Source organism: Cheilinus undulatus, linkage group 16, assembly GCF_018320785.1.
Source record: "Cheilinus undulatus linkage group 16, ASM1832078v1, whole genome shotgun sequence".
In the NCBI taxonomy this organism is placed as follows: Eukaryota; Metazoa; Chordata; class Actinopteri; order Labriformes; family Labridae; genus Cheilinus; species Cheilinus undulatus.
Genome location: NC_054880.1, coordinates 20,784,213 through 20,809,945, shown reverse-complemented (window position 1 = coordinate 20,809,945; position 25,733 = coordinate 20,784,213). Strand labels below are relative to the sequence as shown.

Sequence of the window (25,733 nt, the reverse complement as noted above, 5' to 3'; positions counted from 1 at the left end):
AATGCACTCTGAGGATTAAACTACAGATAGTCTGTAGCCTTAGCCTGCTATTTGCTGCTGCTGTACAGCACAAGACATAAAGAGTGAACATATACTGCTTACATTTGATCAAGATTCAACTCAGCTTTAAAATTAGTTTTTTCTCGGCATTTCTGAGTTAAACTTTTCATACACCAAGCCAAAATTCCCAGCAGACACTGAAGCTCTCGCATGCTGCAGTTGCTCCTACCAACCAGGCTCACCCTCCAACGTCTTTCCCCCCAAGACTAACATGTTTGGAACCCAAACAGGGGTAGAGCTGGAACAGAGGGGCATGTTTGTTTCTTTGAACGACCTTCACACGAGCTTCAACTGCTATTTTGAGGTAAAAGATAACACAAGAAAAAGAACAACAACGTAGCTCGCGAAGCACTGACTCAAACATATTGTAAAATGTTGCGACTCTGATTGGCACACCTGTGTGACCGCATCACTTCCCAAATGCAAACCAATGCGCCTAGCGACGAGATATGCAGTAAATATTGGCGCGTTTCCCTGAATACTGCGCAGTTGGAGCAACATTCAATCACTGCTTTCGTTAACTGATTGTTTATTCGATTAATGTACTTTGCCGGCTGTAAGGTTATCCGTCGACGTCGTGGTCCCCCGGTCTACCAGTGGGAGGTGCTGATCGGGGCCCTCCTGAGACAGTTGATGATGAGGAGGAGCTAGCTGCAGATGTCCATACCGCCTGTAAACTAGCCAAAGTTGGTCTCGCAATCCCGAAACACGACACATGTGAAGCTGCTTCACAGACCGGAGGAAAGAAAGCTCCAGAAAGGTACTGTTTTCAGTCATAATATATGTGTGGATACACGCACTTTCTCCCACATTCAACTTCCTGCGCTTTAAATTATGAAACAACGGAGCGTCGCAAACACATCCAACGTTTAACCGTTATTTTTAATACTAACGTTAGCATGGGCATCAGCAGAATCATGTATGTAGTGTAGGTTTGTGACACGTTAGCAGTGTTAGCAACACCGCATTGCCACTGCACAGGAAGGTTCAGAGATACTCTGTTTTGATAAATGCCGGCTGCTGTTGGCTAGTTAAGTAAGGTTAGGGTGGTGAAACGCGATTTAATTTATCCTTAACTATCCCTGGTGCTTGTTAGCGGTAGCTAACAAGGCTATCCAAATGTTCGGCGCTAATCATTAACAACGAACGGGGATGTGAGGGGACATCAGGATAGGATGTTTTGGTTGATGTGAATCAAACTGTTCCTAATTTAATTATATTAGAGTTAACATTTTCCTATACAGTCGCATTAGTACAACTAACGTCGAGATATACTTTAGTCCACGTCTTCCTTCTGTCTGTGCTCTGCCTGCAGCACGGTTAAGTTTTAAAAGTAGAAGCTTAGGTCATACATTTATGAGAACGACTTTTCTTCTTGTTAAATTAATTGTTGCGTTAATAACTAATTGTTGTTATCTTCCCGAACGTGTCCATTATTCTCTTCCCCATGGTGAAACAATGACTTGCATCTAAAGCAAAAGCAGTTATGAATGGTCAGTTCCTCGAGAGAAATGTGATTTTTAGCCTGTGGTGAACAGAAGTACTTTACTGCAGCAGCCATATTGACTCAAGCGGACAGACCAGATGCTCGAGTAATTTCATTGGGGAGGTAATAAGACGCACAGTGGCTATCCCTTACAGATTTAATGTGTATTTGTAGTGACTGCTTGAGAGGTTTTATCCTAATAACAGTTTGCTTAAGAATAATAAACTTATTAAACATTAAGAAAGTTTTATTTGACTGGTTGATGGTTTGCTTTATGTCCCTAATTTAAATGAACTGTCTGTTGGTTAAGATCGTTTCTTGCAAGCTTCTGCTTTATGAAATAGATGTGGTTTTGAAATAAAAGTGCTTGATTGTTCAACTTCATAGACGTAATTTTAACTATGTTTGACATAGAAATTTAGCTGATGCCCAAAGCTGATGTCTTTTTAGTGCTTCTCTTGGTGTAAGACTCCTAATATGCCATCATTTTCTCTTAAATTTGACCATGAGAAGATCTTGTCTGACTGGTCACTTCTGCCCTGTAAAAAATGTTTTCATTCAGCAGCTAGATATATCAGGAGTCAGTTTGAATAGTCCTTTTTGCTTAGGGAGCTTCAGTGCTTCCTTTATTATCTCCTTTACCAAAGGTTGCACTAGCACATCCTTTACAAAGGAGAGAAGACAACCCACAATTCTGTCAACTTCAAATGGCGCACCCCAGTTCATCAAAATGATCAATAATAATTGTCATTTGTTGGACTTCTGATTCGTGATAAATGGGAGGATCACAGACGTGACAACTGTCATCTCTCACATGACGACTATTTCTCGTCTTTTTCATTTTTACCCAAATATTTGATCAGTTGCACTGGTAATGATTCAAACTGCATTTGTTTTGCTATTTAGAAATATTAGTTATTATGATGAAAGTTAATATATCACTACCATTTCTAAGTGGGATTTCTGATGTTCAGATTATGTTAAATGTTTCTTATGCCATAATGTGATCATTGTATTTGAAATCATCATCCCAAAAAACAATAGAAAATAAAATTTGCTGTTTTTGTAGTCAGGGTTTATAGTGCTTCTCTCTTATGAGATAAAACAGACAGAATGAGAGTCGTCCGAAATAATTAACATCTTGGAAACAAGAGAGAATTAAAGATAGAATAAAACAAAACTGATACCACTTCATCCACTCGTACTTACCATGAGGAGAGTTCAGATTAAGAGTTATTAAACCTTTCAGCTGTTCTAGATGTTCACAGTCACAGTGTCTCATCCCAGAGAGATGTTAGACCCTTAAACCCTTCACTAGCTCATATCATCAATGAGGTTTTCACGTTTCATTCACAGCATTAAACATGACAAGGAATGCACCAAGTTATAGATGTACATTCTGTAATCTGTCAACATTAAATTGTATTTTTACAAAGTAAACCATCAGCATATCTGCAGCATCCACCTCTGGAAAGTGCAGTGAGATTCCCTCATCACTGCAGCTTTCCTTTCCTATATTCTTACTCCCTCTTTTCCTTGATCCTGTGGCTAAAAAGTGGACAGGAATTCTCTTAGGAAGTAGGTTAATTTTTTGACTTTTTGTATGGACCCCAGGTGTCAGCATGAAATTGATTGGGCACAACAGATAAACATTGATGACTACAATCTGTTTACGTCACATCAAATGGACAATATCGGCTATTCCAGTGTTGAATTAATACATTGGTGCGTTCTTGCTTTTAAAGCATGGTTAGAGGTAGGAATCTTTAGGCACCACACGTTTTGATTCAATTTGATTACGATTATGAGTCGTAGGCCTACGATTTGATTCTTAATTGATTTTTGATACACTTGTTTTGTTATTTTTCAACATTACTGTTATTCTCACTTTGTCAAACATAAAAACATTATATTTATGTTTAGAAAAAAAGATAAATTTTCACTATCCTCTAAGGGAAGATGTGTGTAAAAGGGGAAATTTACAATTGCACTGAACCAAAGGTAGCAGCATCCTTTCCTTGTAACATATCTGAAATTACAAATATGAAATGTCCTTTTCACAGATGAACAACTGGTAATTTGAATCTTGTTGTTACATGCTGTGTTTCAGAATTCCACCTTTTAGTTCCTGCTATTCCACAGTATTAAATATTGAAATTATTATTGATTATTGGGCATTTATGAATCGATTCACAATCTTCCACCTGCACATCACAATGCATCTTCAAATTGATTTTTTTCTCCAACCTCTAAGCATGGTACTTTTGACTTCTAAATACAGTAGGGTTGCACGAAACCGGACTTTTGCTGATGTCCCGATATTTACAAATTCATTCTAGCCAGGATTGATATGATATATAAATTAAGTTCAGACGTAAACTTCACAACACATACCTAAGAATTTAAGGAATAAGCAAACAAAGAAAACATCAGGTGATGCAGGTCTGTTGGCTCTCCCTGAAACCCCACAGACTTCTTAATCAAACATACAGCCAATATTCATGGCCGATGTAGGCTGATATTCTCATGCACCCCTAAAAAAGATATTGGAGGATAGATACAGTTATTCATCAAAATAATGGAGATATCCTTTAAAGCGTAGCATTGAAAACTGTTTACATCAATCAATAATTGAGAAAATCTTGAAAAGAGTGAGCACAAATCAGGTATCGTGATGACTATTGCAGATATTTATAGAGATGGAGAAACTGTAAAGTTGCAGATGCCATTGTATTCCCACATGATTGTCTGCAATATTTAGTTACACTTATAAGTCTTGTGTTCATTATTGTATTCCATTATTTTTTTTCACATTGAAAGATGAGACAAAATTTGTACTATATTTTAGGAGCACCAGTCCATGCAAATATCTTCATCTTGTTCTCTTAGAGTTTAGACATTTTAGGACAAGACAGTGTTGCACTGGCTGCTGCCATCATACTATATTGTTTCAATGTAGTGTCACAGTCTTTTATTTGCTTACAAATCTCCACAAAGATTGTAAGAAAGTAAGATGGCTCACTTCCATTCAATCTTTACACTGGAAAACAATGCTATGTATGAAAAACATGTACAATGATGTAACAAAGAATTAGAAACACTTAAATCCATCAGTGATGAATTTTGTCACTGAATTTTGTGGACAATGCAGACAGGTCTTTTCATCCCTGATCTTGTTTGTTTGTTTGATTTGTGTGCCAGGCTCATACTTCTCCACCTGAATTGTACACTTCTTTCCTAGTAAGACAGGTTCTGTCAGGTGAGGTTAAATTTGTCAGTGTTCTGCTATAAATCCTGTCCTGGCAAACTGAACAGGAGGTAGCTTGCTACATGTTTTAATTGAAGAGCTTCAAGACAGTTTTGTTAGGCAAGTGCAATCAATATCTCCGTATTTGACATAATAGTTATATTTATCGATAAGTGAGTTTTGCGACTACAGACTTTTCAACAATGAATATTCAGATAAATGTAATAATCATACAGTAAGCAAAGAATCGTCAACTTTTAAACGTTTGGCTATTTTTCCTCTTTGCTGAATATGCTCATGCCTCCAGTCACACCTGTGAAGGGTTACGGTGCGCTCAAATGAAACCCTGTGAATGCTAGAGCACAAAATGGTGACTTGAAAGCACTGCTCCAGGCTTTTTGAAAACTGTCACATGTACACAGCTCATGTGCTGCTTCTTAAATGCAAATCCCCTCAGAAATCTAAACAAGCAGTCATTTAAATCACTCACTTCTTCAGTCAGCTTTTAGTTTCTTTTTGCATTTGCCTTTAGACTTTTCAACTTCTAACCGTGTTTTATTGCTCTAATTAAGATTTCACTCCTTACAAGCTCTGAACTTATTTTATACTTTGAGACTGATGAATACCGCCCCCTTATTTAACAGCAGGCTCTTTTTTGAAACCATGATGTCAGTCAGTTCAGCAATTTGTTCCGAAAGTTCCATTGAATTTGCTTTGGAGGTAGGATGTGTTTTGAATGCAATGTAAAGAATTAGGGCTGAAACGATTCCTTGAATTATCTGAGTGATTTGATTCAAAAAATTCCTCGAGGCAAATTATCTGTCTTGAGGCTTCGATTAAATCAGTCATCTATCCATATATGCCCATGCTGTAAGCTTGGATGTCGCACCGTGTGTTGCACGGCGTGCTGTGTTTCACACAGACGGCTGTATGTGTGGTGCAATGTACTTGTTTTCGCTGTTACTATAACATAACATGCATGATACGAGCCATAAAAATCACAAAGAAAGAGAAGTTGATGCAGTGATGTTTACAGGCACTCGTCCTGCGTTTTTACGCAGTCACTGGCCGAGGCTTTATGGCGAACTTATGCAGATCTCCGAGTTTACGTGCGGCCTGCATGACTCACTGGTGTGAGACAACACTCAGTTTGTGTCTGCAGACTTCAGAGAATTTCATAAACTTTTCAGATTGACCCACCAGTTTCACAGAAGACAGTCAGGCTTCACAATTCATGTCCTGCTTTGGTGCTTTCCCTCTCTCTCTCCCTCTGTCTCTCTCTCTTCTGCGTGCACACGTTATACATTTAATTATAAATTATACAAAATTCAACACGCTGACGTCTAGATTACAGCGTATTTTTCAAAAAGTTTCAGTATCCCGAATAATTTGATAAGACTTATATTGATAACGAATTGACACCAGTAAAATAAAAACACGTTATTGCCACAGACAGTGACTGAGACTAAATAGGTCAAAGTTCATCACCATACAGTCAGCATTCAACAGGTCATAGAAGCAGCATTATCTCTTTAAACATGTTCTCCATGTCAGTGGATGGTATTAAAAAGTCATATTTTTATGGTGGATGAACTCACAAACAAAAAATGTGAACATCCTTTAAAAAAAAATTGACCATATTCCTGTAATCCAAAGATTCACCTTTCAGACATCATCAGACCACTGTGTGAATAATGGAACTTTATTTGTTGCTATAATGTGAAATATTACAATTGTGCATAAAGGAGAAGGATGTCAAAATGATTAAGTGTTTACTTTAATCACAAATTTGGAAATAAAAATAAAAAAATTATAGAATAAGTGTTGGCACCCAAAATTTCCTGGGAGCGGATTCCTAAAACCCCAAATAAGGCATAATCTAATGTAATTATTTAACTTCCTTTCCTGGTAATTTTAAGAAATATAAACTGTCATCAGAACTTAATTGCACTTTGTAAAATTTATTTTATTTGGAGAACCTGTTAATACCAATTTTTAATAAAGAAGTAGTACATTTAAGGGACCCAGCTTCTTTTCTCATTTGTCTAGTAGTTACTTCTTTTGAAAAGCAAAAGTGACTGATTAAAAAATGCAATAGGCTATTTCTTATTAGAGTACCCGATTAATTGTCAGAAGACTTGATAGAGTACTCTATTACAAAAAGAATCTATTGCCACAGCCCTATAAAGAATGGATATCTTGTTGATTTTTTTTTTGTTGTTGTTGTTGTTGTTCAGATGTTTTTTTGCTGTTTGATTTGCCTGTAGGTGCTTTTACCTTTTGGAGTAGTTTTAGCCTGAACCTGACTGATTTTCAACACATTTTCGGGTCAGAACAGCTAAAGTGTATTTGTAACACTGTATTTTCTTGTTTTTCTTACAGATTATCTGATGGAGGTTTAATCTTTGGGTTCCAAAGCTGTATAAGACCTGTACATTCCTGGCTTTCCAGTGATACTCCCAACCTCCATCTCTTGTCCTGGTTTCCTCCCTGCTTCTTATTCATCTAGTATTTAGCCGTTTACCTTGTCTTAGTGCCTGGCGCTGCCCGGAATAAGCCTGTCCTCGTTATCGCTCCTCATCACTCCCCTGATACCACCTCTGGCTCCAGGTCGAGGGCCATAAATCCTTCAGAATGGTCGCTGAGGCAGACTCGGCGTCTCAGGGCAGTGGTGTGCGACTGAAGCAGGAGATTTCCCTCCTTCATGGCGTGTGTCTCATTGTCGGAAACATGATAGGCTCTGGCATCTTTGTCTCACCTAAGGCAGGTGTCTGTGCTTTGTTCAGCCATATCATTTTTGTTGCTGGTTTCAAATGTCTTCTCTTGTCAAATAACAGCCTTTACACCACCTTACATTAAGTAAAATTAACATGCAAAGGCATTGAAGTAATTTAATACAACAACAATTTCTGTACTGTTTTTGTTATTCTGCAGGGTGTTCTCATGTACACAGGTTCATTTGGCCTGTCTCTTGTAGTGTGGGCCATTGGAGGGATATTTTCTGTGTTTGGAGCGTTATGCTATGCTGAGTTGGGCACCACCATCCGTAAGTCTGGAGCATCTTACGCCTACATCCTCGAGGCCTTTGGAGGGTTCTTAGCTTTTATAAGGTATGTGGTTGTTTGGTTGTCTGTAGACATGATCTCTCATGTTTTATTTCTTTGTTTCTTTGCGTTGTTAAATGAATAATGTTTTATAGATGCATTTCTGCAATTTAGATTGTGCTGGAGTTAGCTGCTTGCAATTCATAGTAATTTAAAACAGGAAATTACCAAACATTTTGTATGAAGGACTTGTATTTAAGTTGCTGTGGCTTGTAACTGGTATCAGAATCTTCCTTTATCCTGACAGCATCTCATGGAGAGAACATTTTTGTCTTGTCTTAGATTCTTAACCTCAACAAGGTTTCCCTGGTTAGATAAATATAAACAAACTTATGCATGTGCAGAGCTGAAAATAAAACTGAGTTTTTTTTTTGTGGAATGGGTCTGCACAGTCATTGATATTTTGCTGAATTACTTAAAAAACTATATTCTGTTTTCTAATCAAAATGGTCTTCTTTTTTACCATAGGTTATGGACATCTTTGTTAATAGTGGAGCCGGCCTGTCAGGCAGTGATAGCTCTGACCTTCTCTAACTATCTGGTCCAGCCTTTCTACCCCACCTGTTCAGCCCCTTATGATGCCGTCAGACTCATTGCTGCCGTCATTATATGTAAGGCTCTCCCTGTATGAAACAGTTTCATGCCCCAATTCACCTTTTCTGTGTGTTTACATTCGTGATTGTTAATGATGTCATAGTATCTGCCTGAGTGTGAGTTAGCAGGCAAAAAAACATGTTTTTTCCTCTTAAAGTCTGACGGCTATACCGCAACTAAGTCGGTGTGCTGTCTCTGTCAGCCTGCCTGGGGCTGTAACACAAGCTAAGTGCTGCTTTGGCTGGTCGCAGAGACCAGGGCTGCAGCTCTTCCTCTTACAACGGCATGAACAACCGTTTAAAAATCTATTTTAACTTATGACTTTCTTTTCTAAGTCCACAGTGAGTCAAAAATCCAGGATGTGATGTTAAATGAGGTCAGAGAAGCTGCTGTAAACTAGCTGTAATTTCCGGTACAGCAGCCAAAGCTAAGCTAACTCAATGCTAAACACAATACTTCCATCAAGCTCTTCAAAATAAAAGTCTGCTGCTGTTTTTCTGAAACGCTTTTATTGTGAATGCCTTCACTAGGAAACGTGTTCAAGTCATTAGCAGCTTAACACACCTCATCAGGTTAAAGAAGAAATGTGAAACTTGGAGTGCAGTTAGACAGAAGTAAACCTAGAGAGACTTAAAAAAATTAAAACATGTTTTCTGTGTTCCTATACTTGGAGATAAATTGAGTATGCCATCAAAGGCTTGTTTTAATGGGAGAAGGGGGTTAATAACACTTGAATTTGGATTAAAAAGCATGATCTCTTTTTTTAAACTTTGTAATACTGTGATATAATACCGTTATCCTCAAAGGCAAGAAAAATACTGTGATATGATATTTAGGCCATATCGCCCAGGCCTAGACTCAAATGTAATTTAGTTTCCATCAGACATTCAAATTCCATGATATTTCGCCACTGTGAGTAAATCTGTCAAAATACAACATAGCTGTATCTTTTCTGCCGTTCTGCTGTTGAAAGCAGGGATCCCAGGTTTGGCAGAGTGCATAGACCACACTCATATGATTTATTATCAGATTTAGATAATAAATGCTTGGACTAAAAGTAATTTTTTTAAACTTTATGGACTAAAACTAGACTAAACTGTTTTTATCAACTACAACTATCAAGGGTAGATGTATCTAAATGTAACTAAAATTAAATGGCATTTAAATGTAAAGACTAAGGGTAAAATTTTTTTCTTTCTAAAGGCTTGATGCAGCAAATAGACCACTGGGCAACTGTTTTTTGTTAGTTAACCTTTGTTTATTTGTCAAAACAAACACTCTTTTCTCTTTCTTATGCATGTATCAAATTAGTCAGCTGTATCAAATCAAATTAAATCTGTCATTGCCTTTTTTTTTTTTTTTTGCTGTTATATACAGAGCGTTGCCAGCAAGCTTTTTGACTCCTGAAACCTGCACTGTGGGCTTTCATTTAATCTGATGGTGCGGCTGTTTGTTCATGTTAACCCTCAAAGCTTCCCCTGTTAAGTAAATAGACTGTTTGAGGAAGAGTGCAGAGCGAGGTCTCACAATAGCTGAAAGGAATAACTATTACTGACAAGCCACATGTGTTTAGGGAAAGTGTGCTTAAATAGTGTGTGATTTAAATTTTAGTAACACATTTTAAAGCATGCATGCTCAATTTAATAAGAATACACACTTTCTTTGGCCTTATTTAGTCTTTGTTTCACTTGAGGTGAAAAAGAGGAAATGAACTGATCAAAAAACAGTTAACACACATATATCCATTTGTAATCTTAAGGAATAAGGGCTAAAGTAAATACACCTGCTGGTTGGTTTGGATATAATCCATTGTTAAGTGCCAACTGCTGATTGAGGAACAGAGTTTACGTAGGATTATGAAATACAAAACAGTCTGGCACCAAGTTTAATGGTGGAAATCCCTCAGTGTGTTAAAGATTTAGAAATGTGACACCACTGATCAGCAGTGTTTGTCCTCTTTCCACAAATAAACACTTTAAGCCAGACTTTCCATGTTTATAAATAAATTTCCCCCTACCCCCACCACACTTCTACTGTTTCACTATATCAAATGTGTGGTGTATTTTTGTAGATCATGTCCAGTCTACATGTAGGTCATTACATAAATGAATCGGTACTGATGTTGCAGAAATTATAAAAAGCAAGATGACTTGGCCTTAGACTGTAATACCTGCTCATCCTGTCTTTTCTGCTTGATCTCTGTAACTGTAGATTAAATATTTTAGATTTTAAGTTTTCTTTCTCCCTCTCTCAGGTCTGCTGACATGTGTAAACTGTATGAAGGTAAAATGGGGGGCTATTCTTCAGGTCATCTCCACATTTGCCAAAGTCCTGGCTCTTATTGTCATCATAATTACTGGCTTGGTTAAACTGGGACAAGGTAAGATGTCTATGAACCTCTGTTTGACAGACAAAAGAGAGGTTCAAATACTTTTCTTACTTTGCTGAGAATTGATTTCTGATTATGATTAACTGGTATTTTTGTCCACAATCTAAATAGTGACTATTGAAACAATACTTAGCCCTAGATGATAAAGGGCCCATGCCCACCATATTTTGTTTGTTGCAGTAGTAGGGCTTACTAGTGCTCAACAATGTAAGGTCATAAAGTAAGCTCACAGATTTTACATTTTCCTAGGAAATTATCTTTTAGGCTGGGGTTAAATTACCCATGTACCCTTAAAAACACAAGTCAGAATAGGATTAAGTGGTATCAATTTTTTAAAATTCTGTTAAACCTTCCCAAAATTTGTTTGACAAATTAGCCCACTATCTTTAGCAGTAGTCCCATCAGCGCTGTTAGAGCATTTTCATACACAGCCAGTGGCGCTGCTGCTACAAACAGACACACATTCTCATGGCATTTATTATAGACATGAGTTTATCACATAGCCCTGTCCTCATGATGGTAATTAAGCCAAACTGGTTGTTTTTAAATACCAGGGATACTACTGCATTATTGACCATTCCTAAGTCAGAGTGGTTTCTTTCTCACTGTTGTTGGCAAAGCTGCCATCAGAAGTTTTGTCCCTTCTTGATTTTGGGAATGACATGCAGGAAAGGAGCCACAGGTTGGACTTGGACCTTGGCTGCCCACATTCCATACATAGAGCACATTCTAACTAACTGGCCATTAACACCCCCACTTAAACAATTTACAACTGAGAATGCTGTTAAAGTAGTAAGACAAAACAGTTGACACCCAGGATATTTTTGCACTTTAGATATTGAGCGCTGAAAACACTGAACGGTTTTGGTGTAATTGTTTCACTTTGTATTGAACATGGACACTTCTCAGCATGTTTTCCTCTATTGTCTTCATTTAGTTATGTCTTTGCAGGCTTTGACCAGAACTTTGAAGACTCATTTAAAGGGTCCAAGGTGAACCCTGGTGAGCTGGCCCTGGCCCTTTATTCAGCTCTCTATTCATACTCTGGCTGGGACACACTCAACTTCATCACTGAAGAGATCAAAAACCCAGAGAGGTATGAGGTCTGCTATTTCAGAAAGATGAATTCCATTCCCTGATTCTCGCTTTACCTAACACAAACCTAATGTAAACTGGTAACGCAAGTCCCAAGTTTAAACTAGGCTGTCTTTCTTGTCTTCTCATAAAGTATGAATGGTATGTACACAGTCACACACAAACTGTGAAAATATGTACTGCTGAAGCTTTTACTACTGTTTGCTCAGCTGTCTAATGTACATTAAGATACAAGCAAGGCTTGTACTGTAAGAAATGAAGACCAATTTGTGTTTTCTCTTTTAGGAATTTGCCTTTGTCCATTGCTATCTCCATGCCCATTGTTACAGTGATCTACATTTTAACCAATGTGGCTTACTACGTTGTCATGGATGCTGACAAAGTGCTCAATAGTGAAGCTGTTGCTGTGGTGAGTTTAAAGAAGTTGCGTATGAGCAGACTGACAGGTTCATACTAATGTCTACCTATGAACTGTATTTGTGCATCACAGGACTTGATTTTAATCAACATCTTCTACTCAGCCTCACAGTAGCAGCAGGGTTTGATCTCTCCTTCCTGTCATCTCTTTCAGTCTGGCTGGCAGCCACATGCACAAGTGTGTGCTTCATTACTCGCTCTTTGTTATCTGTGACTGCGGGAGTCCACATGATGACAGGAACATCATTTAGCTAAGGAGGTTAGCGCCCCACACAGGAACATAGGGAAGCTGATGATGTGATTAGTGTGTTGGAGGAGGAAGGGTTGTATTCAGGCATGTTGACAGTGGTATTTACTAATCATTTTAGAGAGTTCATTCAGATGGTTCACTAATCCTACAAGCCACCGGAGCATACATTGTCTTGAAGACAAGATGAGGGACACAGTAATTAGTTTTCCTGTTTTCGTGATTGTGTTTGTTAGATTGGGAGAGAACTTTGATGTCAAATCATCTGTTAATGAACCCATGGCTGTCGCTATACCTTGCAGCCCCAGTACAAAAAAGACTAAAATGTTTGAACTTTAACACACAAGATAAGAGACTTGAACATTAGGAATGTTGCATTCATTTCATCAGTGATGGGGCTAAAATTTATTTATGCCTTCACTCAATCTTTAGATTTTTATCTTGCTTTACCACCCAAATGGTGCTTTGGAGTAGTGCACCCTCGCTGGTAGTTTAACTTAAAAATGAACATAACAGGTTTTTTTTGCGGTATAACACGTTTTTAAAATCTCCCCATTTACTGAAATAACTCAGCCAACCAGTGTTTACCTGCCTGTTTTCATGATCCGTCATCGTAGCACAACAGCTATTTAGAATTCTATGCAAAATAAGTAAAGAGAATTGGTTTTGTCTTATTTAGTAAGGGCAATTAACTGGACTCAATTGTTCAAGCCCATGCTGTTTAAGGCTTAGCTGGGTTTAGGGATTTTTTCACTCAGTGGTTATCCTTTTAGTGTGTCACAGGCAGAGGTGTCAAGTAAGGCAGTACAAATATTTCATTGCCTTACTTAAGTAGAAATTTTGGGTATCTATACTTTACTGGAGTAATTATTTTTCCGCCAACTTTTTACTTCTACTCCTTACATTTTCATGCAGTTATCTGTACTTTCTACTCCTCACATTTAAAAATAGCCTCGTTACTCCTATTTCATTTCAGCTTATTTTCCTTCTGGCTTGTCATCGTTGAAAAAATACACAACCCCCAGTAGTACACATGTATGGTTCTTGAATGTATTTGCATTGTACTAAAATGCGTTAATTTTTGATGGGCATAAATGCAGCTGAAACAGGTGCATCCCAAATTTTTTAACATTAATATTTTACTATAACATTATAGTCATTATGGCCTGTAGAAAAATGTTTTTTTGCGGAGATGGGGTAGTGCATTATAGGCCCCTGTGGCCTAAGCTTTTTTTCTTAATGGCATTTCCCCCCCCCCTTACATTACTTTTACTTTTATACTTTAAGTAGTTTTGAAACCAGTACTTTTATACTTCAACTTGAGTAAAAAGCTTGAGTTGATACTTCAACTTCTACAGAAGTCTTTTTAAACCTTAGTATCTATACTTCTAACTGAGTAATGAATGTGAATACTTTTGACACCTCTGGTCACAGGTATCTTGTGTTTACTTCAAATGAAAATAAGTCTGCAGGTTGGGACATAAAGAAACTGTTAGAAACAGAGCTAGACATTGACACCCTGCAACTAGCCAAATGCGGGTGGATTTCGGCCGTGGCAGGTAGCAGCGTGACTCTAACTAGCAACTATGGCGGGTTGAATTTATCAGTGTCACAACTTATGCTTCACTCTGAAAGTGCTTGTCAGTTAGCCCTTATGATTTAGACTTGTTACAAAGAGGCTGTTCGGCACATAAAAGCTCAAATTTCCCTCCAAAATAACTGAAAAGTGGCTGGTCTCTTCATTTGTGCGTATCTTACTCAGCGCCAAGGGCTTTGATGCTGTATGACACACACAAACACAACACTCACAGACATGCGGACACACACTCGCACTGACGTGTTAGTTAGACTGAAGGCTTCTATCTGTTTAGGGAAAATGTTTCAGAATTTGCAGGATAAACTCAGACCTGAAATTTCTCTTCCTGCTTTAAAGTGCCTCTCTGCCCATGTACGTCAGCGGCGTTTATGTGTGTGTGGTCTCCAACTGTGTGTCTCTGTCGCTCGTGAAAGCCAGGGTGGGCGGTGTGTCTAAATATTGTTTAATTAATACTCCACCTATAATCTTTGTTTGTTGAGGGCGATCTAAATGATTAAAACCTCTGCAAAGGTGCGCATACTTCAAATGTCATTGAAACTTTGAAACGTTTTTATGTTCAGGGTTTGTTATAAATTTGCTATAAACCGATAATTAACGGTTATAAAAGATGAGAGAAACTCTGAAACTTTAAATAAGTTCACTGAGGCAGTGAGAAACAGAGGCAGAAGGATAAAAGTCTGTAACTGGTCACTTAGGAGTCCAAGAGAATCCAACTAAACGGTGATTTTCTTTTCTTCTTATATTATACATCCGTTGTTTAATGTTCTCCAAATGTGAGCTTCACCACCAAATGTAAATCATCTATTATTTAAAGAGATATTTTAATTAGTATTAGACACGCATATGAAAACATTTCCTCCATACAGTATAGAGAAGAAGACAGGAGAAGTTGGATACTTAATATTCTCTGGTGAAGATTTGTCAGAGTGAAAATTAGAGATGTCTTAGTAATCTGCTGTAGCTTTTTCTAATAAACAGCCAATAAACAGTATTTTAATTTTAGCATAAACTTGATACCCATTAAGAAAATAAAAATCTAAGAGTTTTGACCCTTAGATGACTGTATCTAACAGTCTGACCCATATCTCAGTAATGTGCTGTTTCATATGTAGAGGGAGAAGTGCTTTATTAAGAGGAGAACCGATATTGATCATATTGATGAGGGAAAGTAGAGCACATGTGTCATACCATTCCCTTTGTACCAAATTTGACATGTAGCTCAGAGTTACCAAACACCAAAGTTGTGGCTAGTGGAAATACTGAGTGGCTAGTAAGTTTGCAGAACCACTAGCCACCATGGCTGGTGAGCAAAAAAAGTTAATGTCAAGCCCTGGTTAGAAACCAAGAGACATTGCCGTTTACCTGCTGTGCCCACTGTCTGTAGTAGACTGACATGTTTTTATGACATGAGGAAGCAACTTAATTAAACATATTTGCAGACCTGTGAATGAAACCGGTAGCAGGAGCATAGAGGGGAGAGCAGATGCTCGAAGACTAACGACTATGAAACAAAAATCTGCAGTTGCCTGCATGTTCGAGCTGTGGTTTTAGCATGTTACCTAGCATGATACTTTTTAGAGCAGTGATACTCAACCCGCGGCTCTTGAGCCACCTGTTTCTCTTTGGTGACCAGTTGCGGCTCTTTTAAGGCTTTCTTTAAAAATATCCTCCCGAAATCCTTCATAAAGGAGAAAACTGTCAGCAGTAAAGACTCAGTCATATCAATAAATCTAATTCCACACAAAGTTAACAGACTTTAACTGCCAAATTCAAATGAAAGTTTGTATATTATTACCGTCGGATGCGTGCACACAGAGGAGTCTGCATAAAAGAGCGCAGAGGAAGTCCATTGATGGCATGTCTCTTCAGTAAGTTAATTCATAGAGATGTGTTGTCTTGTGTTCAAAGTGAAGCTTCTAATGCCCTCATTTTAACAAATTTCCTCAGTCACTTCCTGCCAGTGCTCTCCCATACTTGTATTTGATGATGATTTTTGCGATGTGCATCATCATCAATAAGCCAAACATACACCAATCACATTTTGAAACTAGAAAAGCACTCAGAGAGCGCAGACCTCCGCCATTAGCCCTATCTCCCAATAGTGAAGCCGATTACTCCCTCCCCGGTGGGTTGGAGACACGGTGAGGCAAAGCATTGGCTTCGCTACATGTGAAAGTCATGGCAGAGGGGGAATATTCCCCTATTCCTCCCAGCATTGTGACTATTCTCACTACAATTCACTGTCTTTCTCTCTGTTACGCTCCAACTCGTCTCCTTGACCGGGCGTGCATCTTTCAAACTCTATAAACTCCAAAACTTTAGATAAGTTACTCATGTCCGCCATCTCCTGGTGTAAAGTGGTAACAGCACAGCCCTATCTCCCAATAGTACAGAATCCTTTAAAAAATTCCTGGATCAAGACGGTGATCTGGATCAGTCCCAAAATCATTATCTCATGAAAATCCGTCCACAACTTTTTGAGTCATGTTGCCAACAAACAAACAAATAAACCCACCCGATCACATAACCTCCTTGGCGGAGGTAATAATGTAAAATTGAGTGAAACCTGTCCAAATGTGGGTGTTATATTTGATCTTAAATGTACTAACAATGAATGCTGTCAAAAGGGCAGAAACAGAGAAATGAAAGCAACTAACTGGCAGGGCAGAACGATTTGTGAGGGGGAGCTGCAGGTGTGAGGCAGGGCTGGCCCAGGGCAAAGACCAATATGGGGACCCTCCCCCTTTAGCTAAAAGCAATCATAATGAGAGGGGAAAAACAAAGTATCCCTTTAAGTTAACAGAGTCACATAACTACAGGAAATGTCCAAATATGAACTATTAATACCCAAACAGACATCCATAATTCATCAGCTCTTTGAAAAGCTTCTCATAGTTTAAGTTGGCATATTCTGATATTTTTGAAAAGACTTTGGTCCAGGTGGAATGTACATAAATAAAAACATGCTTATTAGAGGTGTAATATCTTTTCTTCTGACACTATACAGACATTTTTTGTAGTCTATTGCATCCCATTTATCAACACAATAATCCACCAATTCACTGTTTCAGTTCAACTATGGATAGATTGATTATATCATCCCCCGTTTTTGATTGTAGCTCTCGCAATAGTAAGACAAGAATAAGGCTGAGTGCTGCTGTTTTAGAGTGTTTGTCTTTTTAGAGCTTTGTCTCCGAGTCACTGTTTTGATTGTATTGGTCATTAGGGATGTACCGATCCACTTTTTTTCAGTTCCAATCTGATTCCGATATATATGTGCCGATACTGATTCCATATATATAGATATATATATCTATAGATATATCTACATATCTATAGATATATCTATGGATATATCTATATATCTATAGATATATCTATATATATATCAACAAATATTTATGTTGTTGGTATAACGTGTGAGGTTACATGAGGCTGTAGTAAACCACCCAGCTCCTCTTATTAAAAAGCAAAAAAAATACAAAAATGAATTGAATTTAAATGTATTCCAAACAAATTAATTTGAACTACTACTAAAAAATAAATAATATTTATTAGTAAACTAAATACCTATCATCTTGTATGAACACGAGCTTAAAATCCATGTCTATAATGCTCTTTAATGAACCTCCCGCCGCTAGAGACCGCTGTAGCATCAGTTAATGGCCGCAGCCTTCCTCTCTGACCCTTCACCAGATGTAAACAATGAGAACCTAGTCGGTGGTTAAGCTGTTTGCGTATAGTAGGAAGACCGCGGTACGACAGTTTTCCAAAGTAGTAAATGGAAATAAAGTGGTATGTGGGCTGTCGAGGGTTAAGCTCACGTATGACTACTCACCCGGAATGAAAAGAGGCCAAATATGAAAGCACGATATTAATCTGCAAAGAGGAACGAAGGCGGGCAGCGCTAGCTTTCAATGCTAGTCACGCAGCCAACGTCACACCCACTCTTCTTTGTGTTCTCTCATCTTTAGACTAGTTTTGACTATTTTAAATATAGATTTCCGTTTAATTGAATACAGATATTGGATCGGATCGGTCCCATCCCTATTATTCATAAATCTGAGAAAAGGAAAGGAGAAGGCCTTTCCTTTTCTCTCTCTCTCTCGGTATTATTGCCCAACCGATCAGATTTTGGTTGGACCAGAGCTTATCGACCAATTGATAGACCAACCGGCTGGAGGTAGTCAATCCTAGAATGACTACTAAGCCTGACATTCTGGAGATTTGTATTAATTTCATTGCAATGCAGCAAAGAAAGATTTTTTTGCTTGTAATTTTCTCAAATCTTACTTGTGTTTTTAGATTAGGAGCCACTGATGTTATTATTGAGCTTATGTGAGCAGTACTAAGCAGCACTTTGTTGAATGTCTCCTCAGACTTTTGCAGACGAGGTGTTGGGCTGGGCCCGATGGCTGATCCCCCTGTCAGTGGCCATTTCTTGTTATGGAGGTCTAAACTCCTCCATCATTGCTGCATCCAGGTCTGTGATTGAACAGCACATCTAAAGCTGATAAACTTTTCCCCATGACTTAATTTGTTGCTCTATGAACCCACCATTCTGCCTGAAATGTTCAGTTTTTATGATGTCAGCAAAGCACTGAGTAAACATGGTGACTTATTTTCAGCTCTTTTTTTCTTCTGCAGGTTGTTTTTTGTTGGTTCAAGAGAGGGGCACCTACCGAATGTCCTGTGCATGATCCATATAAAGCGTTTCACCCCAATTCCTGCCCTGCTTTTCAATGTGAGTGTGGCATAGTTTTGTGGGTATTGGAAAAAAATAGAACTATGTATTTGGTAGTATTTTATCTATCTAGTGTGGATTCCTGTGTCTCTGACGCTCCTCTGTGTGTGTTGGTGGTGTTCTCTTTTCAGGGTGGCATGGCTCTGTTCTACCTGTCTGTGCCTGATGTTTTCCAGTTGATCAACTACTTCAGTTTTAACTACTGGTTGTTCATCGGCCTGTCAATAGCCAGCCTGATCTATCTTCGCATTAAAGCTCCAAATATGCACAGACCTGTGAAGGTAAAGATTGATGCAGCTTTAAACATGTATGTTTAAGAACTATGGTTTCTGCCTTCTAGGCAGGCATGAGCTACACCAAGTGAAACAAGTAGAGACATGAAATTGAACTGTCTACTGACATATGAGTATTATGCATTATAATTCTGTGGGGAATCAGGACTTTTACTTTTTATTCAGCCATTTATTTTCTGTCTTCAGTCAATCATCAATCTGTTCTTGAAGCCTTGACAAATTTAGCGTAAACTGGTGTCTAAATTGCTGCCTTGCAGCTTAAACTCTGAAAGAAAACACTGTTGTTATGGGTAAATTTAATCACTTGGCCTTATGTTGCATTCTATATTGCTGAATTACTGCACCTAATAATCTTACTATCTTTACCATATAAATATATGACCTTCAAGCCACAAAAACATTTGTGGCTTATGCACCTTAAAGTCTGCACGTCTACCTCCATTACCCTCACCCTGTCAGAGAGATGTATGTTGGCTAAACAGGGCTATCCCTTTACCAAAGGTAACATATCGTAACCTCCCTTTAAACCCCAAGCCCAGTGGAGATTTCTCATCTTGTCACTGACTGCCATAACTCCTATTCAGTGCTTGGGCTAAATAGAAAATTAAATAAACATTCTGACCATTCAACAACTAGGGTTGGATAGATAGTGTGCTGTGCAAGATCTTTCAAGCATTTTCCTGTGTACCTTTTAACAGTTCCTACACTGCTTGCCAAACTCAACTCAGTGAAGTCCTTATTTATGAGTTATGACTTTGTTAAAGGTCCCTGATGTTTATTTGATTCTCTTAACATTAAATTAGCATGTTCCCTGCACACTGACTGGGCAGCTTAAGGGCTATTAGAGTAACAAGGAAATCATCCAGGGCATGGTTTAATTTAATTCAATAATAATCATGTTTCTTTCTGCATATTTTTATAAGTTCATTTTTCTCCCTTCCTATGTCTCAAACCATTTGGTCCCTTCATTCTTCTTTTCTACTCCCCGTCTTGTCTTTCTTCGCCTTCTCTCTCCCTCCTCCTGCCTTTTTTCCTGTAGCTGTCTCTGTTTTTCCCCATCGTTTACTGCTTGTGCAGCATCTTCCTGGTCGTGGTTCCCCTCTACAGTGACACTATCAACTCTCTGGTGGGAATTGCTGTGGCGCTGTCAGGTGTACCCGTCTATTTCATTTGCATCCACCTGCCACCCAGCTCCAGACCTGCCTTCCTCAGTCAAATGCTCGGTAACTCACTTGTATGGATAATTGAGCCATTATGCAATGAATGCAAACATTTTTTATTTTTTTGTACATACAAAGTCTTTTAAATGATTTCATCCACCATGTACTGACTTTTTTAATTGTAAAAACAAACTTGTCTCTGCTTTCTGGTAAACAGTTTGTGTAACAGCACAATAACTGATTACCTTAAGCTCACTTTAGCGTTTAAGTAGGTCAATATCCTGTCCTGGGACATACAGTAAGCTCTAAACGAATGTGTTTGTTGAATGTTTTTAAGAGCAACTCCAGAAAGTAGCTTACTGGTCTTAAACTTCTACCATGTTAACCAAAAGAATCCCTCTTCTTGGGGTTTCTGAAAGCTTGAAAGCGTTGAGATTATCATTTCAAAGTTCAACGTACTTGATGTTAACCTACTCTTAAAGGAGTTTTGTTATTCATTTTGTCTTAAGAGCACCTTCCCCCTTATTCTGTGTATTTAATGTGTAATGTTTAGACTTGTTATGCTAAAGGATGTTTGTTCTTGGCTAACACTAGTGTATTTTAGTATCTGTGAAAAGAAAATGTATTATCCTTTTAAAATGGTTTCTGAAAGTAACCTTTTTATGTTTTTGCAGATAAGCTGTCTCTTATCACCCAAAAAGTGTGCATGTGTTGTGTGGCCTCGCCTGATATCGACCTGGACAACATAGATCAAGAAAAGATCGAATGAGGGAGTGACAATGGACACATTCAAGATGCTCTGTGCCGGGGTGGCAGAGAGAGGGTGAACACAAAGGAAACTGTGTGCGGCAAACAATCAGGATTTGCAGAAGTGGAGCTTGATTGATTTTTGAGAAGGAACGATGGAGAGATGAGCTTGACTCAGTTTAACTCCTCCTCATCTCTAACTCGTCAGCCATTTCAAAAAGTGGAGCAAAAATGAAACATGATTACCCTCCAACAAATAGCACTAAACAGACAAAATAAGTGTGCACATTCACATGCTATTATAGAATGCATCATGGTTGCACGTTTCCCTCTACACGTGCCTATGCACCGCATCGCACTCATATGTAAGTTGACCAAAGGCCTTCAGGTGAAGCTTCAAATTACAACCTGATCCAGAAGGACTGAACTCTGCAAAGATGCCTATAGGGATTAAGCAGCAAGTTGGTACAGAAAATCACAAGTGGTGTTAAATATGTTAACTGTATGCCTCACATGCACTGTGTCATGCCTCTTAAGTCAAAGCTCTGTTACTGTAGCTCATGTTAATGTGCTAAAGGGGAGCCTGAACAGTTTGCAGCCTTTTTTTAGCCTCTTTTTAAACTAAAGCTTGTGACTCTCATTACAAGTCTGGGAGCATTTCCACCAAACAGTTCAGCCTGTTTAACCCTCTTATTTGATCATTATTGGGGGCCTTAAGATCATAAAGTTACTCTGCTACTCATCAGCAAAAAGAAATGTTAAGAAACAAATGAAAGATAATCATAATTTTAAATCTCTTTACCTTAAATCTCATGGCTTAACAAGGGGCTCAATAAGGTTTTCTGTCTTTTTTGAAGTTTGTGGTCCTAATATATGAACCATATTTAGGAAAAGTTAAGATTTTCAGACCCATTGTAGACTGGGCATGTCAGCCAATGTCCAAAGACCTTGCCATTAAACTTGCAAACAGACCTTTGTAAACAGTCGCTGAATTAAATCATATTATTAGTCTGTGACCTGAAGCTTGAACTTTGATTTGTTTTATTACTGAAGGACCAAGCAGACAGGTGTAGGGGTTTTTTAATATTTATCTAGTTAAGAAGAAGAAGGAAGATCTGCTCTTATTTTTGCAGCTTGAATAAGCTTGTTAGGATGTCTCAGTTGACTTTGAATGTCTTTTTTGTATTGTTTTAATGGGGTAATCATAATAGAAATATAAACAGGAAATCTCTCACCGTGTTTCATGCTGCTTAAGTTTCAGTAATGCAAAAGAAATTTTTGTTACAGTGGATGCATTTTCAGGGCATTTATTTCTGGTGCCTCCTGGTGGTAGCTGAAATGAATTTTAAAGGACAAACTACACTATTTTAAGAGCCCGTTAACAATTGTGATTGCTTATTCTGTACCATTTCATTTTGTGTCTTTCTCTTTTTGCCATTCATAAACAAAAACTGATGGGTGGATTGTGACAACATAAAAACATACCAGTAAAGCACAAGTATCTCTACACTGCTCATCAGTACAGTACCTGATTAAATGCACATTGTTGCTTGCCATAGCTGCAGTTCAAATTATTTGATGTTCACGCTGTAACACATTTTTAATGCAGCCTTAATATTAGGATAATGGGAAAAGTTTTACAGGTTTAAACTCAAGTTGATTCTGATTTGATGATTTTTAGATAGAGCAAATGTACCTCTATTGTTTTATTTGTTTTCTTTTTCAGAATGGGTTTTGTGTAGATCCAGACCTCAGGATCAACACTGCTAATGTGCACACTTGTTAATGGTATTTATTTTATATATGTATATTGACAATTTATTTACACTGCATAACCAAAGGTCTGTAAAAGGCTGGACCTCTTTCTGCTGAGTGCAGTGAGCTCGTAGCAACATGTTTCCGCTGTGTAGTGAGAACATCATAGCTGTAGTGTGAACTACAAGTCGAACCAGTAGGACTTTGGTGTTTGTACTGTAGTCTCTCTGAACCTGTGCCTTCTGTGAGTGTGATCTACCAGACACTGTCTGTTTTTGGTTTTGTGATATGGTGTTTGTGTACTGTGGCTGTAGTAAAATGGAATTTAGGTATTGCTTGACAGTTTGCCAAATGTTATTCAGGTCTATCTGAAGGTCTGTAGGTCCAGCTAAACCAATGAAACAGCTTCATGTTTTGTAGATGAGGTCAGTTTGTAATGTCAAAGCCTTAGGTACAAACATGTTTAGTGTCTTGCCAAAAGCACTTGCACAACACTGGCCAACAGAACTTTGTTTAATGTTGGTTTTTAGATCATCTGTGTTTATGTATTACGAAAACCACAATATGACTGTAGTAGACTACATTTTCAATGTATTTTCATATATGAAGTTACTATCTACTCAGAAAACTTGAATGTTGCCATAATAATGAGGGTTAGGTACCAAATGTTTTTTTTTTTTTTTCCTGGTCTGGTTTTGTGTATTTGTTGGATTTTTTAAGTGCTGGCTGTCTTAATGTTTTTATCATCATGTTCTGGACAAACGAGTTGCAAGGATTTTTTTTTGTGTGTGTTTGTTTTAGTTTAATAAAGGCAAATGCAGAATATGCATTTGTGACATTGATTTTTAGTCCAAGGTTTTTGATTTTTACAAGTTTTAAGGTTTGAAAGAACGTTCAAAAAACAGGCATTGCTCATTAGTTAAGAGCAGAAATCCTACCTTTTTTACACAGAATCTTAAAAAGAATGTCATAAAGGTGGTGAAGTCATAGTTATGAATATTGATGTGAGCGGTTTATGTATAAAAATGAACCAGGCTTGCTGTGAATTAAACACCAACCACAAAACAAATATGTATCATAGCTGTAATGGTGTTCTCCCAACAGTGTAAATCCACAATTAATGCATTTGCAAACAGTGTTGCAATCTTCAAAATGAAGTGATACCTGTGATCGATTTAGCTCACTTGGTAGAGCAGGCACCCATAAACAGAGGCTGAATCCCTATTCAGGTGCTGTTTGATGGCTGCTCTTCCCTCATATTTCCTGTCTTTCGTAAACTGTCCTGTCAAAATAAAGGGGAAATATCTTTAAAGATAATGTTTTGAATAAAGTGAAAACTTTATTTAATTCACACATTAAAAAATAAGGACTTCTAGTTTACATAAACCACATAAGGACCTTAATATCTCGACAGATGTTGAAGTTAAGATCTCTTGAGCATCTGTTAAATGTAACTTTTGGTCTTCTTGCTTCTTTTCTCAATCAATCGTGCACTGATTTCACTTTTCTGCATATACAAATTCACATTTCTTACAAAAGAGGAGTACAAGTTTACAACAATCATATGACCATTTTACCTCAACATGCATAAGAGGCAGTCTTTCAATACTTACCTGTATAATAAACCACAAAATTATTTGACCTCCAATATTTTTGAAAATTTAAGTCAGCATTCACATAAATTCTTAATAATTGAAAATAGTAAAAAAAAAACAAAAAAAAAAACAGTGCTGTCATCGATTAAAAAATGTATATGTAATTACTTAGATGTTTTGGAATTAGTTTGCATACAACAGTGCTATGACAGTTGCTTTACACGTACATTTAATAATAATTATTAAGCCATGGTCAGAAAGAATGTACTTATGAATAGCACCAGAACTTTTAATTAGTGAATTCAGGTGTTTAAATCAGAACTATTGCAACAGGTGTTTACTATCAAGCACCTAGCTATGCAATCTCCATTCGCAAACGTTACAATACAATACAATGATACAAAATTGGTTGTTTTGAAGAGCTCAGTGACTCCAGGCGTGGTACTGTGATGAATGCAACATTTGCAACTAGAAAAGCACTCGGACAGTCTAGACCTCTGCCATTAGCCCTATCTCCCAATAGTACAGAATCCTTTAAAAAATTCCTGATCCAGATGGTGATCCGGATCACCCCCAAAATCTAATCAGTTCTTCCTTATGCCATTTCTGACATTTCCTGAAAATTTCCTGAAAATCCGTCCACAACTTTTTCAACTATGTTGCTAACAAACAAACAAACCCACCTGATCACATAACCTCCTTGGCGGAGGTAATAAGGCAGTAAGTGAAATGCCATCCTTGCTGGATAGTCCACAGTCAAATATAAGTGATACGATTAGAAAGTGGAAGCATTTAGGAACAACAGCCACAAAGCTGAAGACCACATAAAATCACAGAGTGGGGTCTTCGACTGCAAAGGCGCTTGGTGCTTAAAAGTTGCCAAGGCTATGCTAATTCCATAGCTGAAGAGTTCTGAACTTGGCACCACTGGCATTAATGTAAGCACAAAAATGTGCTGTGGGAGGTTCATTAAATGGGCTTCCGTAGCTGAGCAGCTGCAAAACCTCACATCACTAAGTCCAGTGACAACAAAGGATGGTGTAAAGTGCACCAACACCGGATTGTGGAGCAGTTGATAAGTGTTCTGTGGAGGGCAGATCACGCTTCTATGTTTGAAAATCAGCTGGGCTTGTCGAGGTTTGGCATAAGCCAGGTGAACCTTGCCTTCCTGACTGCATTGTGCCATCTTTGAAATTTGATTAA

General features: G+C 38.0%; 1 protein-coding gene across 3 annotated transcripts; it reads left to right on the top strand.

Annotated features, from left to right (window-relative positions):
- The first annotated feature begins 218 nt into the window (after window positions 1-218).
- On the top strand, window positions 219-23,760 carry si:dkeyp-120h9.1 (uncharacterized protein LOC566469 homolog). Of its 3 annotated transcripts, XM_041808715.1 has the most exons (13): window positions 222-364; window positions 622-820; window positions 7,176-7,556; window positions 7,728-7,903; window positions 8,366-8,508; window positions 10,746-10,871; window positions 11,832-11,976; window positions 12,261-12,384; window positions 18,616-18,719; window positions 18,884-18,980; window positions 19,112-19,261; window positions 20,313-20,496; window positions 21,108-23,760. In XM_041808715.1, exons 3-13 carry the CDS (start codon window positions 7,428-7,430, stop codon window positions 21,200-21,202), a joined length of 1,473 nt encoding a protein of 490 aa, XP_041664649.1. In that variant the 5' UTR covers window positions 222-364; window positions 622-820; window positions 7,176-7,427; the 3' UTR covers window positions 21,203-23,760. The 3 variants fall into 3 exon arrangements, with proteins under 3 accessions (XP_041664651.1, XP_041664649.1, XP_041664650.1); XM_041808717.1 differs by lacking the exon at window positions 622-820 and having other exon boundaries at window positions 219-364; XM_041808716.1 differs by lacking the exon at window positions 222-364 and having other exon boundaries at window positions 538-820.
- Window positions 23,761-25,733: the final 1,973 nt, after the last annotated feature.

What these genes read in the sequence shown, in the direction of transcription:
- si:dkeyp-120h9.1 (XM_041808717.1), top strand. Translation starts at nt 7,428, where the DNA reads ATGGTCGCTGAGGCAGACTCGGCGTCTCAGGGCAGTGGTGTGCGACTG. An exon ending in ATAGTGAAGCTGTTGCTGTG is followed by an intron (nt 12,385 to 18,615) that starts GTGAGTTTAAAG and finishes ATGTCTCCTCAG; the next exon opens with ACTTTTGCAGACGAGGTGTT. An exon ending in TCCATCATTGCTGCATCCAG is followed by an intron (nt 18,720 to 18,883) that starts GTCTGTGATTGA and finishes TTTCTTCTGCAG; the next exon opens with GTTGTTTTTTGTTGGTTCAA.